Source organism: Aphelocoma coerulescens, chromosome 3 (assembly GCF_041296385.1).
Source record: "Aphelocoma coerulescens isolate FSJ_1873_10779 chromosome 3, UR_Acoe_1.0, whole genome shotgun sequence".
Taxonomy (NCBI): domain Eukaryota; kingdom Metazoa; phylum Chordata; class Aves; order Passeriformes; family Corvidae; genus Aphelocoma; species Aphelocoma coerulescens.
This window is the reverse complement of record NC_091016.1, coordinates 70,917,835-70,934,972: the sequence shown is the minus strand read 5'-3', so window position 1 is coordinate 70,934,972 and position 17,138 is coordinate 70,917,835. Positions and strand designations below refer to the sequence as shown.

Sequence of the window (17,138 nt, the reverse complement as noted above, 5' to 3'; positions counted from 1 at the left end):
GCAGAGCCCGGCCATGCGGCTGGGGAAATAAACATCTCTGAAACATCTAGCAAGAATCCGTCCGTATATATTTCCTTTCCACGGGACTCCTGGTTTGATATAGGCGTGTTGCAGTATCCCCACTGCAACATAATGGTGGAGATTTGAGGGCAGAACGATCCCCGATCCCTAAGCGACTTTGTGTGAGTAAACCCTGGAAACTTTGGATTCTTCTTCTTGGTTTTGTTTTGCTATTCCATATCTAAACAATGGAGGAACCGTGGGAAGACTCTTGGCTTTCAGAGCCGCATATGGACATTTATCTTAAACTTAAAATGATTCTTGAACAACGGTTTGTAAATTTTAGCTTGATTCAAGCTCAGAAAGAACTGAAACACTTCCTGGCATGGTTGTTTAAGAACTTTTTCTATGTTTCTTGGGATCTAATTCTTACCAAGAGCTTTTGGAAGACCGTTTGGACCCAGTTAATATTTGAGTCAAAATATATGCCGATGGAAGAATATTTTCATGAATATTATTTAATAACCGAGACTGTTGAGCAATGTCAGCTGTGTCCTGGCGAAGGGAAGCCTGGCTCAGGGACCGTGCGACCCAGGCCACGTGCGCCGAGCGCTCTGCGAGCAGCAGCGAGACGGTTCCCGCGCGCGGGCGGAGCCACGCGGGCCGCCGTGTTGGTGGCGGAGCGAGGCGCGGCAGGAGCGGCACGGCCCGGCAGTGCCCGCCCGGCCCCGCGCAGCGCGTGGTGGAGCGAGCCCCATGAGCGCCCGAACGAGAGGGGCGGCGCGCGGGCGGCGGCTGGCGGCGGCGGAGCGGAGCCGTGCCCAGCCGGAACGTGCACTGGAGCGGGGCGCGGGGGGATCATCGCTTGGGGGGCCTGGCCGAGATGCAGCGCCTGGCAGTGGCAACGCAGCTGCGACCAGAGGAGGCGACGCACGGAGAACGGAGCGGCGCGGCCCGGCCCGGCCCGCGCGGCCCCAAACGCAACCCTGGGAAAAGGGCGCCGAAACCAGCAGCGCCGATAATTCCAACACGGGAGCGACCGAAAGAGAGAGCAAAGACACAGCGAGACAGAAAACAGCAGCCACTCGGAAAAAGGAAAAGACCATAGTAGCTAAGATCTTAGGGACAGTGAAATGGTATAATGTTAAACAAAACTATGGTTTTATAACAAGATGTGATAACCAGCAAGACATATTCGTGCATAGAACTGCTATTAAAAAGAATAACCCTGAAAAATGCATCCCAAGCTTGGGAGATGGAGAGGTGGTGGAATTCAAAATCATACAAGGTAGAAAAGGGTTACAAGCATCGCAGGTCACTGGGCCTGATGGTGTTCCTGTAAAAGGCAGTATATATGCAAAAAATCGTAGTCATGTTAGACAATATCTCCATTGTAAACCCCCCCTACAGTCTCCCTTTCCTAATCCCACCTTTCCCTTTTACCCTATGTCCTATTACCCCCAGTGTATTCCCAATCCGTTTTTTCATCCATGATTTCCCTCACAAAACCCTGCCTTTGCCAATTGTTTCCCCAAAAATCCTTTTCCAATGCCGAGTGGGGGATGAAAAGGGGGAGGAAAGAAATTGAACCCTCTCCTGCCTCAGTTTCCCCACAGGCATGTCCAGAGAGTTCTGTCTCCCTTCTGTCAGCCCTAAGATGTTCCGCAGAATCTGTTTGGACATTTAAAGACTCAGGAGGGTGGCTTGTTTTGTTTTGAAACAGTTCTTATTATGGTTATCCAGTTGTCTTCATTCTCCTTTTATTAAAATAAAACGGGTGAGATGTTGGGGTCCCTCCCCCGCGCCCTGTAGCCCTGAGGGAGGCACAGGGTTTCCCTGCCCCTGCTCAGCCTCGTTCCCCATGGGTTGGTTTGTGTTCCCCTGCGCGGGCAAAGCAGCTCGGGTCCTGTGACTGGGGCAGAGTCCCTCAGCAGAGCCCGGCCATGCGGCTGGGGAAATAAACATCTCTGAAACATCTAGCAAGAATCCGTCCGTATATATTTCCTTTCCACGGGACTCCTGGTTTGATATAGGCGTGTTGCAGTTCCCCACTGCAACACAGGCTGGAGTTCAGATACAAGTAGTGTCACAGCCCGCCTTTGAGCTTTCCTAGCATTAACCATGTCTTGCCAACTAACAGATCCATACTCTGTCTAGAAAGTTGTGCTATACTGGATTCTGGACAAAATTCCCAAAATTTTTGTGTGGAAAAGAGGGCATATCTGAAGAAGCCTGAATTCATTGTAGTCCTAAATAATCCAAACACATTGAGGCACTTTTTTCCTCAAAATACTGAAATACCAGACAGGCTAGCAAGATACACACCTCTTTTCTTTCCCTTCTACAAAGAGGTTAGAAGACAAGTATGCAAGTACCACACAACCATTATATCTGAAAATTTATGAATTAGAATTGGTTGTGAAGAAACGCAAGGACCTTAAAACAACCTGAATAAAATATCAGACTTCAAAACAACCTAATAGCTACATAAACAGAACAGAAGACATCATTTGGGGTTTTTTGGTGCATTGTTTGGGTGTTTCAAAGGGATAGGGATATGAGGACTGCTAGTGCTTACGTGCTGGGGTGGAATTCAACAAACTGCTCCAGTTAGCTATGACAAATACAGTATTTCACTTGCTACATAATTCAAGGAGCTCTGCCTTGAATTTTGTCCCATTTTGATTTATGTGCGTGTTTTCATGTACTGTGAGGAGACTACATGAATAGTTTCCCACAAAAATCATAGATGCATTCCACTACATTATTAACTTCTCTTTACAGGACAATCTGAGTTACATTATGACAGATATAAGGAAAATAGCCTGCTTTGTATTGTTTAAATTTCTAAATGACTGACTTCTTTGATCTCTGCCAAGCTCTGAAGTCACCATGTCACAAAATAAAGAGTTTCTCTAAATGTAGCATTGACTTATCTTCCACTATCAACTGCATAACCCACTATCTTATTTTTTTGGAATAACATTGAAATTTAGGAAATTATAAAAGTACTAAAGCACTTCATTTGGCATTACTGTTTTCTAGAGTTTACAGTGCATTATTAAGACCAACAGTGTTGAACCTGGTGCACTGCAATAAATGAATAAAGGCATAAGGAAGCAGACTTATATGAATCTGGCAAAATAAATTCACACTTTGTCCCAACTGCCCTGACTCTGTTATAGCTGTGTGTTGCTAAGTGGTGTCACCTTCAGTAAGTCAGTAATTTTCTGCACCTGACTTTACTGACCTGCAAAACAGATGCAGTTCTTAGTGACCTATGAGTGTTGAAAAGCCCAATTAGTTAAGGTTTATACAGCACTTCAAAATCTTTGGATGAAAGTACACAGAAAAAACTGTTACCAACTACAGCTGTGCAATTTCCACCTCATGCAAGGATTTATCCCTGAACTTATGCTTCCCTGTGGTGAATACACCCAAAAACATTTTTAGTAATGTATTTTCATAACATGGTAGGATTTTTTGTGGGGGTTTTCTTTAGCATTTCACAATTTCTCAGGTCTTACAAAGATATTCAAAATACATTTCCACCCTCCCTTTCCCTGTTTTTTCTTTATGCTGTTTGTTTTTACCTGAGATGTTGGTTGTTACATTGATCGTAGTTGCTGGTCCAAACCCTTTGACAGTGCTTGCACGTATGAAGAACTGGTAAGTAGTACCAGGGTGCAGGTGAGAGAAGACGTGGTGTGTGCTGTTCCACAGCTTCGACACTGTTTGTGGAGGTCCTGCCACTGGAACTGCAGGATCAAACGACTGTATACTGCTGTAGCTGACCTGGGAAAACAATTTTTTTGGTGACTCTTAAAAGTTTGGTCACAAGGGATTTAGGTTAGCTTGGCTGGAAAGAAAAAAAAAGACATGCTCCTCTAGCTACCCATCTATCTTGGGGATAGCGCAGAATCACAGAATCATTTAGGTTGGAAAAGAACCTTAAGATAATGGATTCCAACAATTAACCCACCAATGCCAAGTCCAACACTAAACCAGTGGGGGCTTGATGTGTGCTATTGAAGATTCTGCCTTATTTGAAAGGCTATGCAGGCATCCTTCATCATTACTGTTACATGACACGGTCCCTTGCTGGTTATAAAATCACCATTGAACACTTTGAGCTTCACAATTTGCTTTCTCTATAACTGCTCTCCCAGAGCTAAAGCCACTACTCCTATTAATCCACTGCGTTTTGCATCTGTTTCCAATTAAAAATCAAGGAAGCATTTATCTGCTTTAATCCCATTCATCAACTGCTTTTACATATCAGTTCATGTATGGAAAATTTCACTGATACATTCCACTGAGGGGAAGTGAGCAAATGGCTGAGTGGGGCTGAGCTGCCTGCCTGCCTGGTTTAACCCACACTATTTAGTGAATTTTGTATGCAATAAATAAATAAATAAATAGATTTTTAAGGGGTTTTGTTTGAGTCATTGGTTTGCCTTCCTATACTTCACTAATACACAAAGTTTTATCTTCTGCTCCTTTAAAAGAGGAGTGCTGGAAAGTGTGGTATTTGTTGCTCAAATCAGCTTGTGTTACGTGCTAACCTGTGAAGGTCCCCAGAAGGCTCATACATTAAATACACTTTAAACAGAATTTATATGGAGGTTTTCTTTTAAGGGTGTTATCTAAAGATCTAACAAAGCTAAAAAACATTGCTCCAAATTTAATAACGATCTTACTTTTCACGTAACCTTCTCTTCAAATGAAGAAAATTTTGCAGATCATGGCTGTCATGGCTTTGGAACGGTGTATAGCAACAATACAAGATTTTTAAGGCCCTTATGTGGCAAAGCCACTTGACAGGGATGGACAGCCATATGCACCATAATTACAAATTTTGAATATCTAATCACTACAGAAAATCATGTATTCAGTAAATGAAAGAAGTATACATTGAATAGCTGCCTACAGAGCATAAACATGCGCTGTCACTCTTGGTGCACCTCCCTAGCTCCATCCTATGCTTGTTAGGTGTTTAATGATTACCTCATACTGAGTAATGATGCCATTTGGATCCACAGGTTCCTTCCAGTTGAGGAAGATCTTATCTTCAAAAGGAGTTCCTTTCACTGATTTGGCAGGTATAGGGCCTGGCACTACAAACAAAATGAAAGTTTTAAAAATAGGAAATTCAAGAGACAGAAAAACTAAAGAGATGACAGAACATCCTATTAAAACCAAAAGTGAGCATGGGTCTATTTTTATTAATATTCATTTGCATGCAAAAGGCAATGGTAGAGTGTGTGAAAAAGCACTTCAAAGTCTATTTTGTCATTTGCAGTGCAGAGAGAGCATGAAGTTGAAACGTTAACGTTATCCACACATACGGTTTTCAAAACTCCATGCAAAGTCAAATTGTCTCATAGTATAGCCAGGGGAAACTGTTCAAGCTAGATTACAACTTCAGGGAACATCACTGAACTCTGTAATAAGCATATCTTAGGACAAGGACTACATGGTTCTAAAATTCTTTTAAAAGGAAAAATCAAAGGCAAGGAAGAGCCTCTGTTATACAGCTTCTTCCAAAGGAGAGTGTGGGAACCCAGAGTGCAGAGAATATTTCTCTGCCTGTTTTGAAGGGTTCTACCCCCCTGGACAACACTGGTTTTGACTTTCGTCCTTGGAGAAAATTGCCTGCCCTCTGGGAAGAATTAGAATCTACACTGGTGTGAACTAGGTGATAGAATATTGTGTAAGATTGTCAAAGGGTGAAAAATTTAGAGGATTTGGGTTTGTTAATATAGTAAATAGATAAAAGCAAAAAACTTCAAAATAGAGGATTGTTGTTGCTCTCCAGACCTTCTTCTTCTACTACTCCATATTCTGCAGTAGAAGTAGTTTGGGATGATTGGATAAAGAATTCCGCAGTTCCTGTCTACGTGACTAGATGATTTCTTATACATTGGTGGAAAAGTAAAAATAATGTACGCTTTTAGTGACTGTTGGTTAATTTACCTTTAAAAAGGCCGTGTAATCTTGATTATTTGACATTCTCCTGCATTCTCTGCTCCATGCTATGTCTGGGTCACATTAGTGGCCCTATTTCTCTGATAAGACTTAATAAACAACTATCTGAAAGCAGAGAAGGCTGAAGGTCCCGTTCATCTCTCGGACTCCTGGCAAAGGCTCTAAAATTCTCCCCCATCAGGGGAGGCATAATTACGGCACGGACAGTGTCAAATGAGGTATATTTTTAACAAAATAGCTCTAAATCACATCTTCTTATGATTTGTTGTTTTAAAAGAAATCCTTATTTAAAAGAGAGGGCTGAACATGCAGAAGCACACCAGCTCAGCTGCCATTTCTTTCAGCCTTTGACCTCCTCATGTGCAGAAGGATCAAGACTGCTCACTTCAATTCTTTCCAATAAGAGACGTTTTCAAAGCTTTGAACTAAACCACACTAAGATGACCTTACTTTCTTATTTTAAATTGAACCAATATCCCTGGTGTAATAACAAGTCTGAAATGTCACCTCAGGCCTCTTTGCCCGAAGTGATTCACAGCACCTGGTAATCCCATCAACACCAGGCAGAAGCACTTAGTTATCTTCCATTACAGCTTACAAGATACTTTTGCCTACACATACAATTCCTTTTTATCAGAGCAGCCCACCTAGATTTGAACACACACATGTTGAAAGAAGGGGGTGAGGATAAGTGACCACCTAGAGAAACTCTGAACCCAAAGAAACACCTTCCCTCCTCAAAGAGACAAATTTGTTCAGATTTACAGTCTTTCAATCAAAAATGTTATTTCTATGTAATATATTGACATATATTTCTGTCTCTTTCTAATAAGCCTATTTTCTTCAATGCAACTTTCAGTGAGCCTTATGCATGACACTCCTTGGATATTCATTATCAAAGCAGACTGAAGTTTTACGAAGAGCAAAAATAAATTAAAATCCGATGGATCAAAGGAAGCGCCAGGTGCTGTGCTAGCAGCAGGAAAGAGTGAGTGGTCTCTCCCATCAGTGGAATTTATTTCAGTCTACACACAAGCTATAAATCATGATCTGACCCTTGATACAAACAACATAATTTGGCACATTAATAATAAATTCATGAAGTCAAAAAAGCCCAGAAGTAAATAGGTGAGAGCTTCACATAACCCCTTCATCTAATTGTCATATGAAGGCTTAGGAGAAGTTTAAAATCACAGGCTGGTGCTTTTCTTCAGGGACAGACCAGGCAGTGGATGAAGGCTGACATGCAATGACAGCCCCTCTGTGCTGTTTGTGTCATTGAGAGACTTCCTGTAGGCAACATTTCATTTTTCATGGGAATGCCCTACAGTATTTCCCTGATCTCAAAAGAGGTATGAATATACCCTGCTGCACATGAAATTTTCCTTGGAAGATGCATGCACATTTTTGTGTGTGTGCATGTACATCTGTGTCTGGGAAAGGACATGGATATGTACCAGGGCATGTACACAGTGTATGAAATTTGACATTAAACCACATCAAAGTATGTGAGGTAAAAAGAAAACAGACACAATTGCTCAAAAACCTGCAAAATGCTTTTCGTATGGTGCCTTTAAAAAGACATGCTTCATATTCAGTTGAAACTGGATGCAGGGCTCTGCATTTGAGGGTTGCATAAATCCTCCTACACCTTTTGTTTAAATACCAAGGTGGGAGAAGTGTCTAGGCTCATCTCATTCCATGACTGTTTTCTTCTCCTGCAATATAAAATTTGATGCTTAAGGCAGCAGTAGCAATGTTAAAGTGACCGGAATTATGTGACCCAAGTTAGTTTCATGCTTCTCTTCCCCCTGGCATGGGAAGGGCACAAGAACAGAAGCTAGCACAGCAATGAGCAGCTTGCTTGGAATCTCAGTTCAAAAAAGTCAGAAAGAAAAAGACAGCAAGCATTTAGAGAAAGAGAACAGTAATTCCCATAAACTTCATCCACTCCCACAAATTCATAAAAATGAATGTTGGGATTAACTTAAATAATTTGACAACTCAACTGGAATTAAAACAAAGAAATAAATAAAAGTTCAAGTGCCCAGAAAAAGGAATATAAATTAATATTAGTTTGAAGGACACATTTTGATGGCCTGAAGTTATTTTTTCCTTTCCATTTTCCAGTTCAGCCACAGTAAAAATGTCTCAATTGCACTGTTTTACCAAAAGGGTAAAGAGAGTGAAGAAAGAGAAAAGTAAGATTAAGAGAATTTGCTTAAAGAACAGAATATCTTCAGGTTAGTCAAAATAATGCTTTAACATCCCCATTTGCTCTTTTGTGTCTTTGTTCTTAGGTCAGTATTTGTTACAAACAGAAATTTTTAAAAGGCTAAAATTAGCAAAAATTATCCCTAAACAAACAAAAAAACCACCAAAAGAACAACAGCAAGGTAATAGAACAACAGCAAGGCAGCCTGTTGGTAACACTACCCTGAAGACTCAAACTTCATTTCTCCAAGTAGGCAGCCACCACTGCCTATTTCCTGTGACTCCCAGCAAGACTCTAAGGACTTCAGAAATATCTTAAACTTCACCTTTCCAAAACAGTGTTAAGAGCCTTCCCTTTTGTAGTGGGTTGACTTTGGCTGGATGCCAAGGTGCTCACCAAGTTGCTCTCTCCCCTTCCCAGACAGACAGAGGAGAGAAAATAAGATGGAAAACAATTAGTGGGCTGAGATAAGGCAGATTACTAAAGAGGCAAAAGAAAAACAAAAAAACCCAAAAGTTTGCACATGCATAAGCAAAGGGGAAAATTTAACTTTTACTTCCCATGAGTGGGCAATGTTCAGCCACTTCCAGGGAAGCAGGGCTTCAGCGTGTGCAGGGGTTGCTCCAGAAGGCAAAAATTGTAAAAGAATTGCCCCCCATTCCTTCTCCCTCCCTTAGCTTTTACAACTGAGCTGATGTCATATGGCATGGAATATCCCTTTGGTTAATTTGGGTCAGCTGGCCTGGCTGTGTCCCTTCCCAGGATCTTGCCCACTACCAATCTCTTGCTGGGGGGAGAATGTTGAGAGCCAGTGCTGATGCAGTGCCAGCCCTGCCCAGCAGTAGCCAGAACACTGGGATGTTATCAGCACCTGAGTACCAATGCAAAGCACAGCATGAGGGCTGCTGAAGGAAAACAAGCTCCATCTGAGCCAGACCCAGTATACCCTTGTATGATATTTAGCAAGGGTGAAAACTAGCCAGGTAAATGTCATCCTTGTGTTGATAATAGCTTTTGGAGAACTCCTCACAGACAGCAAAGGCTTTCTTCAGGCTTATGTGAGCAGCTCCAGAAAATCCACCACTCACCAAAGCACATTTTTGCTGACTTCTCAGCTCCCATTCTTTTTCAACACGAGCTCTCACTCTTTCCCTTGGACTTACAGACAGTTTACACTTAAATCAAAACACTCAAGACTATTACAAGCTTATTAAGGTGAAGTATGTTACTTAACACTATCATCTGAATAATTCAAAAAGTATAAGTAGCTGCTAGAGGAGTTGAACTCGGACCTTTTAGCCTCTGCACCCACTTTTGAAAAAGATTATGGTCTCATTGATTTTCTTTCCATCTGCTGACCTTGTGAAGTGTGACCCCACCATCTCTCAGTGACAACAGCATTAAACGCACTTTCTTTGCCATGCATTATTCTATGTTAAACTTCCAACAAGTCAAGATTTACACTTATCTGAAGAAGTGAAATAATTCAAGTGGGTTTAACTATATGGATCTCAGTAGAGATTTTGAACTTAAGAAAAATAAACAACAGTAAAAAAGTAGAAAAAACATAAATTGAACATATATATAAAAGTAAGATAAAACAATTTCGAAGGGAATCTCAGCAAGGTTTTATAGTGCAAACAACACAAGCTCTTCTTTCATAATTTACATGCAAGTCCAGAGCTCTTTTAATAAAGCTATATATTCATATAGTGAATAGATGATAATCTTTTCTTCTATATGCATGTGGGGTGGTGGACTTTATAAATACTATGCATAATGAATGTACAAACCATCAATCTGACATCACACCAATTCATTTTAGACCAATATATTTGCATTAAATTATATCACAGTCACAAATAAATTGTTATTCACAAATAGTGTCACTTAAATGTTGTTCTACACTGACTTAAAAGGAAATTTATATTACAATACATTACTTTTGGGAAAACAATGTATTAACTGACACCGACCACTATAAAAATGAATTTATATTGCTTCAGTTTTCCTGCTACAAAATAATGAAAGTGCATGTAAACAGAGTATTTTTATTATTATTATACTCCTTGAAAGTCATGCACAGTATTACTATGCTCTGTGGTAAAAGTTATGTGCAGAAATATGCAGGGTTATACTGGGAAAAATTGTTTTGTTGTAATCAAAAGGGCAGCAGATCAGCAGCAAACTTACAGCCTTTCTCTCAAAGTAGATGCTCATTTTCAGGAGATGGTGGCAGTTAATCTCTCCTACTGTTTAAACGTTACAAGAAACTAAAATGGTCCACCTTTCCATTGGCTTTTTCTGAAGGATTTGCCATTTTTACTTTATGCTTTACTACAACTGAAGACTAAGTTTTAAATAGAAGCAAATTTTATATATTAAAAAGGAAAAACAAAACCAGAACTCCTGTTGCTGGTCTTTACCATAAGAGCATTTACACAATATGTGGTGACAAAAATTACCTCTTTGGAAATCATTCAAGTTGGACTATTTGCAGCAAAGAACAAAATACTATTGAATGTTACTGAGAAAAATAAAAGATTTTATATTGAGTCTTCTCTGGTGCACATGTTTCACTGGGCATTCCTTTTCCAGCCCCAGTGTCCCTGGAGCTGTAGGTTTCCTGGCTCTCCAAACTCCAGCCTTACTCTAATGGAAGCTTGGTGCTGAGGCTGAGGTCCCCATCACCATGGGTGGCCCAGACTCCAGTGGATGTGGAGGCAGCAATGTTGATGTCCTGCCTTGATCCCTTGGGCATTCCTTTTGCAGATCCAGTGCCCCTGGAGCTGAAGGCTTTCTGGCTCCCTGAACCCTAACCCTAACTCTATGGAAGCCTGGAGCTGAGGTACTTCCGGGGATGGTAATTCCACTGCTTCTGTGGCCATCTTGTTCCAATATCCAAATGCATGAGTTCTGGTTGTGCTAAATTTGGGCGTTTGGACACCTAATGGAGAATTTGTTTAAAGCCTTTTCACATCAAGTGCTGACTTCAACACACCTCATTTCTGGGATTTGGAAATGTTTCTCAATTTCAGGATGAAATAACATCACATACAAGCTTTACAACTTTCTGAAAGTATGCAATTCAATATTTGGAGACAGCTTTCAGCTAGCACATGGCTTAGGAACACAGAAACTTGTAGGGCCACGTGCAAGCCCTCATTCCACCACAAAAACTGCTGAAAGAGCCACTAATTCTGGCCTACATGCAAGCATCATTATGTTGAACACAGCATTTCAACAAAATAACTGCATACGCAATATCACTTTTTTAGCTATAACATTTCTAATATAGGTACCTAATGGAAATGAAAGTAGGAAGATATTTGAGCCAGGGTAAATAATTCTGCATTTCAGGGCCAATTTTTCCTTAGCTATTCATATAAAACCCAGCTTGCATTTCTAGTCTCCACAATATCTTAAAACAGCTTACTTCACTCGTCATTTGTTCAGTGTAAGCTTAAAATAAATCTGTGCTAATATTTTAAATTTTTTTTATTTTAAATATTTTTTTTTTCTTTCTCACAAATCAGCTTTTCTGATGCCTTTCACAAAAAGTGCTCACATGTCCTGCAAGCATTTTTTCTCTCTCGATGACATGCCAATAGCAAAACTTGCTTACCATCTGAAAAAAAGAACGGTGGTTATTTTCACAAGATGTAGGACAGATAAATTATTCCAGGCTCCTTTCATCAATGATAGTAGGTTGGTTATACTCTGTTTCAGTTCACTATTGCTAAAGACAAAAATTCCTCCTGTATTTGACTATCTTGACACTAAGTTTTGTCAATGTTTATGACATGTATATAACTAGTGTCTCATTTATAGCAAGAACTGAGGTCAATACCTTTAGCAGTGACATTTACAGACAACTTCACATTGAAATTTTTATCTCTTAGTCATGGGGTTCTCTTTGCTAACAGCGACTATTTGCCAACTTTTCCCCCATTAGGATTAGCATACCTGGTTCCCTTGACATCTATGCATGTGTCACTCAGCTATGTGAGTTATACATTTTTTGAGAGAGTTTTCCATTTCAAACAATCTTTGCAGCCCTACTTTGCTGTAATGGACATAGCTTATTAACCTTTTCTCCCAAGTGGGCTGTTTTTGCAACTTTTAAAGTGCTACCGGTAAAGATTTATGTCCATGTTTTTTCAAAGCTCCTTGAAGCATTGTTTTTTTACTTTGATCAAAACATATTTTCTTCTTTCCTCCATCATTTTCCTAGGGTGCCAGAACAACTGGGAAGGCAGGAAGGAAGAAGATGCTTCTTATAGCAAATGGGTTTTTTTTGTTTGTTCAGTTCGGTTTTTTGTAAAGGCAACTTACAAAACTTACTATCAATCATAGAAGAATACTAAATATCAACTATTGCCATAAAATCCTCCCTCTTGAAGCTGGTGAAAGATATTTTCTCTACACACAGTGTCATAGTTTAACCCCAGCCAGCAACTGGGCTCCACCTAGCCAGTTGCTCACTCCTCCCTCAGCAGCTGGATGGGGGAGAAAAAATGAAGAAAATAACAAGAACAGCAATGATAAAAGAATTAGAATATATGTAACAAATTACAGGCATTGCAATTGCTCACCATTCACAGACTGATGCCCAGCTGTTTTCCCAGCAGTGAACCCTGGCCAAGTTTCTCCCCATTTTATAAACTGAACATGATGTTCCATGGTATGGAATGTCCCTTTGGCCTGTTTAGGTCAGTATGCCCGCTGCATCCCCTCCCAGCCTCTTGTGCCCCTCCAGCCTTCTTGCTGGCAGGACATGAGAGGCTGAAAAGCCCTCAACTTAGTATAAACACTACTTAGGAACAGCTAAAATATCAGTGTGCTATCAACATCATTCTCATCCTAAATCCAAACCTCAGTGTTGTACCAGCTACTAGGAAGAAAATTAATTATATCCCAGCTGATGTCAGGACACACATCTAGACAGTATACAAAGCATTTCACTCTTTCTCTTTTTTTTTTGTCCTCTTATTATAACATTTTCTCCAGGAGCATGAGTAATGATTGGACAGCTGATGTGTTAACCCTGCATCATAGCTCTCAATATCTCTGCATGGAGCTGAATGAGCCTCTGAAAGATCAGGGGACATCATTTGTGTCCAATGAGCATGTGCTTTGGCCCAGACCAAAGTTCTGGTATACTTTGAGCCCCCAAATGGATACTTCTCCTAATCCAAGTGATCCTTTTCAATTTGTTGTTTACCTACTGTTCAATGACACACTCCCTTACTGGTTATAAAATCACCATGGAACACTTTAAGCTTCACAATTTGCTTTCTCTATAGCTATTCACTCAGGGCTAAAGTCACTACTTCTGTTAGTCCACTGCCTTTTGCATCTGTTTTCAATTAAAAATTAAGGAAGCATTTTTCTGCTTTAATCCCATTCATCCACTGCTTTTACAAAGGGTCCCTCTGCGTTGGCAGTGCTCTGGTCAACAGGCAGCTCCAAGAACATGTGCATGCTGATGATTCATGCTAAGTGATAAATTCACTGCTGGTTTTTGTACTTTGTCTCAAAGTGCCAAACATGGTCTTTGCCCAGCATGTATGCAGCCACAGGTTGCATGAGCCTTCCTCTACTTCCTTTATCAAATTCTTCAGACACTGTCCATCTTCTGTACAAGCCAGGAAAAGCAGTGAGTCCCCGTCATAGCACAGATAATGCCAAGTGCCTGTGTACTCAGAAGAGCTTTCTTCCAAACCTTAGTAGCTGTGTGGTTTCTCCCCAAAGCAAAAGATGTTGTTTCACTTTTAAAAGACTCACAAATTTCCCTGTTTTCGTTGTCTTTTGTTTGTTTATCAGTGTCTCATTCAGGGGTTTTATTTTTACACGGAATACTACTTTCTGGAAGTACTAAAACATACTTTTAAGATTAATTCCATCTTCCGGTGTTAAACAGAAATACTGAAACTACCAAGTATTCAGATCTAGCTCTGGTCAGAAGAAAGACTGTTTTCAGAAATACTGAAACTACCAAGTATTCAGATCTAGCTCTGGTCAGAAGAAAGACTGTTTTCAGACTGTCTTCTTATTCCTGGGCTTTACTCTTTTGCAGATATTGAATTACAAGCTATTAAAACCTTCCTCATTTGTCAGCCACCACTCCAGAGATCTGAAGCACAGTTTTTGAAACTTACCTCATTCTTCTACTAATTGTTTCATGACTTAATTCTGCTCCAGGTATCATATGCAACTCAGTTACCACTCAGCACTCTGACAGGTCCAGCCATTTCTGAAAGACCCCAGCCCAGCTGTACAGCCTTACATAAATGTGAACCTATGTGAAAGACAACCAGAGATCCTCCCTGTCTCTCAGAAGAGCTTCATAAAAGTCTAAAGTCCTCTGCTTTTAGGAAATCCTAGAAGTTCAGGAAAGTGTAAAGCTCCTGGCAGAAGGGAAGAAATGACCTGAAAGATGCAGTGAGATGAAGGGAAAGGTTAAAACAAAACAACGACAGAAGATATGAAAGGGGCAGCTTGGAAGCATGGGAAAGTATGAGGAAAAACAGAAAATGAGGGCAAGATGGTAGAGAGGAAGAGAGACAAGATAACATGAGGTAGGTGTCTCTAACTCCAGCAGTCTATAAAGTTTTTGCTTGTTTAGCAGTACCTTGTGAAAAAAGCAGCATTGTAAAGAATCCCACCCTTCAGAAAAGCTTACAAAAATGTAATTATCAGTTGTCATCTGGAGTTTTCAAAATTTCTATTTATGAAGAGTATAAAACATAAGTGCGGTTTCAGATAATCATAATCAGGGCTATTTCTAACTAATGTTATTTGCAAAAATGTAGGACAACACCCTATTTCTTCTACTTTCCTTCTCCAAAATGAATCACTGATAATGCCTCCATGATCTAATTAAAATCATGTTTACTCTAAAACCTGCAAAAACCATGAAGACAATGCAGCTTCATCTGACCATGTGTTAAATGTAGGGCACAGAATCACATACATAATTGGACCTCTCATCTTCTTCGTCCAAGTCCTGCTTTAAGCTGCAAACTCTGTTTGGAAATAGTTTCAGATACTTGATCACTCGGACTGGAACTAAATTAGCATTGTACACATAAGCAGTCAGCTATGGGATTTAGTTTACTATTGCTGTGAGAGCTCAAGGAAAAACTCAGGTGTGAACCTCTCAGTATTGTACAATGTCTGCAAGCCCAGTAGTTTGTAGTCATGGCAAGACATAGACTTTCAATCAACCAGTAACACAAAATTAAAATCTGCATTCTAATCCCAATAGTTTCACAGAGTCAAGCCCACAGGAGGCTATTTTCAGGTCACAAGCATTATTACCACCAGCACATCTAAATATAGGTACCTTTTAAAATTTATCAGTCCCTCTGTGAAAACAACATCTGTTTCAAACAGTTTACCTTGGCAACTTTTGTTCACTGGGTGAGGCTTCTTCTACACTACCCCACTTGTGACACCAAAGCCAATTCAACTCAAGTTCACTGACAGCATGCTGGTGTGCTAGCTTAAGACCAAAACCTGCCTTGTGTGCACCATCTTCCAAGAAAAATCAACAACAAAACCAGGAGACAAAGTATAAAAATGCATTTGACTCTGCTCCTAACAAGTATGGACACAGTGCCCATCTGCCATCTCCACACATCTGGCAAGACAAAGGCCATTGGAAACCATAACCTCTCTTGAAAATCCAGTTAAAAGGAAAAGAAATCCATTTTCCATGGACTTAACAATATCACTACTACTCTTTTAACCTCAAGGAAAATAGCAACCATACATATCTACAATGTAAACACAAACACAGAAGTAATTCATCATTATGTTTAAAATAAATTAAAAATTAATTTGAATTCCATGAAATATTCTAATTCTGTACTTGTCAATAAATCCTCATATGATGCATCTATGTGTCTATAGTTTTCTGCAGCTCATATTCTCATATTCTACCTATGTAATAAATTGTTCTCTCTTTATTGCAACAATAAATATATTCCTCTTCTATTTCTCATAAAATTGAAAATATATGGAAAAACAGCACTACCAGACACTAACACTGACTGTTATATAAAGCTATATTTCCCATTCATTTATTTTGCAGGCAAGTAAACACATTACTTTTTTCAATTTTACCTTTTTATTTATCTACAGTCTTATATTAGTCCAAGTAGTCTTTTTTTGTTACCTATGGAAGTATCTATTTTCATTTTGCTGTTGTCAGTACTTTCACAAAATCTAAACATAAGAAAAAGAAACTAAAACTGCTTTTTGCTACAACATTTTAGATATTATTAAGGAAAAATATCGATTTTTATTTTCATATCCTTGATACTAAGATTCATAGCCCAGCTCTGAATGTATCACCATTAACATGTCTACATCTATTCTTTATTTTTTCACAGCTGAGGTAAATTCAACTGTCTTGTCAATGAAACTTTCCTGAAAGCATTTTAAAGAAGAATCATCAAATATCTGGAGTTGGAAGGGACCCATAGGAATCATTGAGTCTAATTCCCAAGTTGTCAAAATAATACTTTAATTTGATTGTGGGCTTTCACATAGTTACCAGGTACTATATTCTGTGACCTGCAACATAAATTACTGCTCAAATATATTTGCTATAGAGGTTTTAAATCTTGAATAAAGTCTTTAACCGCTGAACTCAATATTTAAATATGATTTACAGAATTAATTTTTAAATACCGCACCTAACACTGTGAAGAAGTCTAACACCACCATGTGTTTCTCATCACCTGCATTAATGCATTTTTTGAATGACTGGGAAGCCATCCTCCTTTTTCTGGTGAGAGAGAGGGGGAGAGAGAGAAAGAGAGAGAGATCCAATTTGACTTGTGCTGCATGGACGGTTTTAGCTACATATGCAGGGTGACAACTATAACACCTTCATAGCTACCGTTTTGGGGCTAATTAATACATT

At 39.7% G+C, this 17,138-nt stretch overlaps 1 protein-coding gene across 5 annotated transcripts in view; it reads right to left on the bottom strand.

Moving 5' to 3' along the window:
• PTPRK (protein tyrosine phosphatase receptor type K) overlaps positions 1-17,138 on the bottom strand; it is a 389,920-nt gene that overhangs the window by 81,881 nt on the left and 290,901 nt on the right. For all 5 annotated transcript variants that reach the window (XM_069010807.1, XM_069010808.1, XM_069010804.1 and 2 more), the window contains exons 9-10: positions 5,008-5,117; positions 3,594-3,795 (exon numbers count right to left, since the gene is read on the bottom strand). In XM_069010807.1, coding sequence (XP_068866908.1) covers positions 3,594-3,795; positions 5,008-5,117 — 312 coding nt within the window. The remainder of the gene's footprint in view (positions 1-3,593; positions 3,796-5,007; positions 5,118-17,138) is intronic.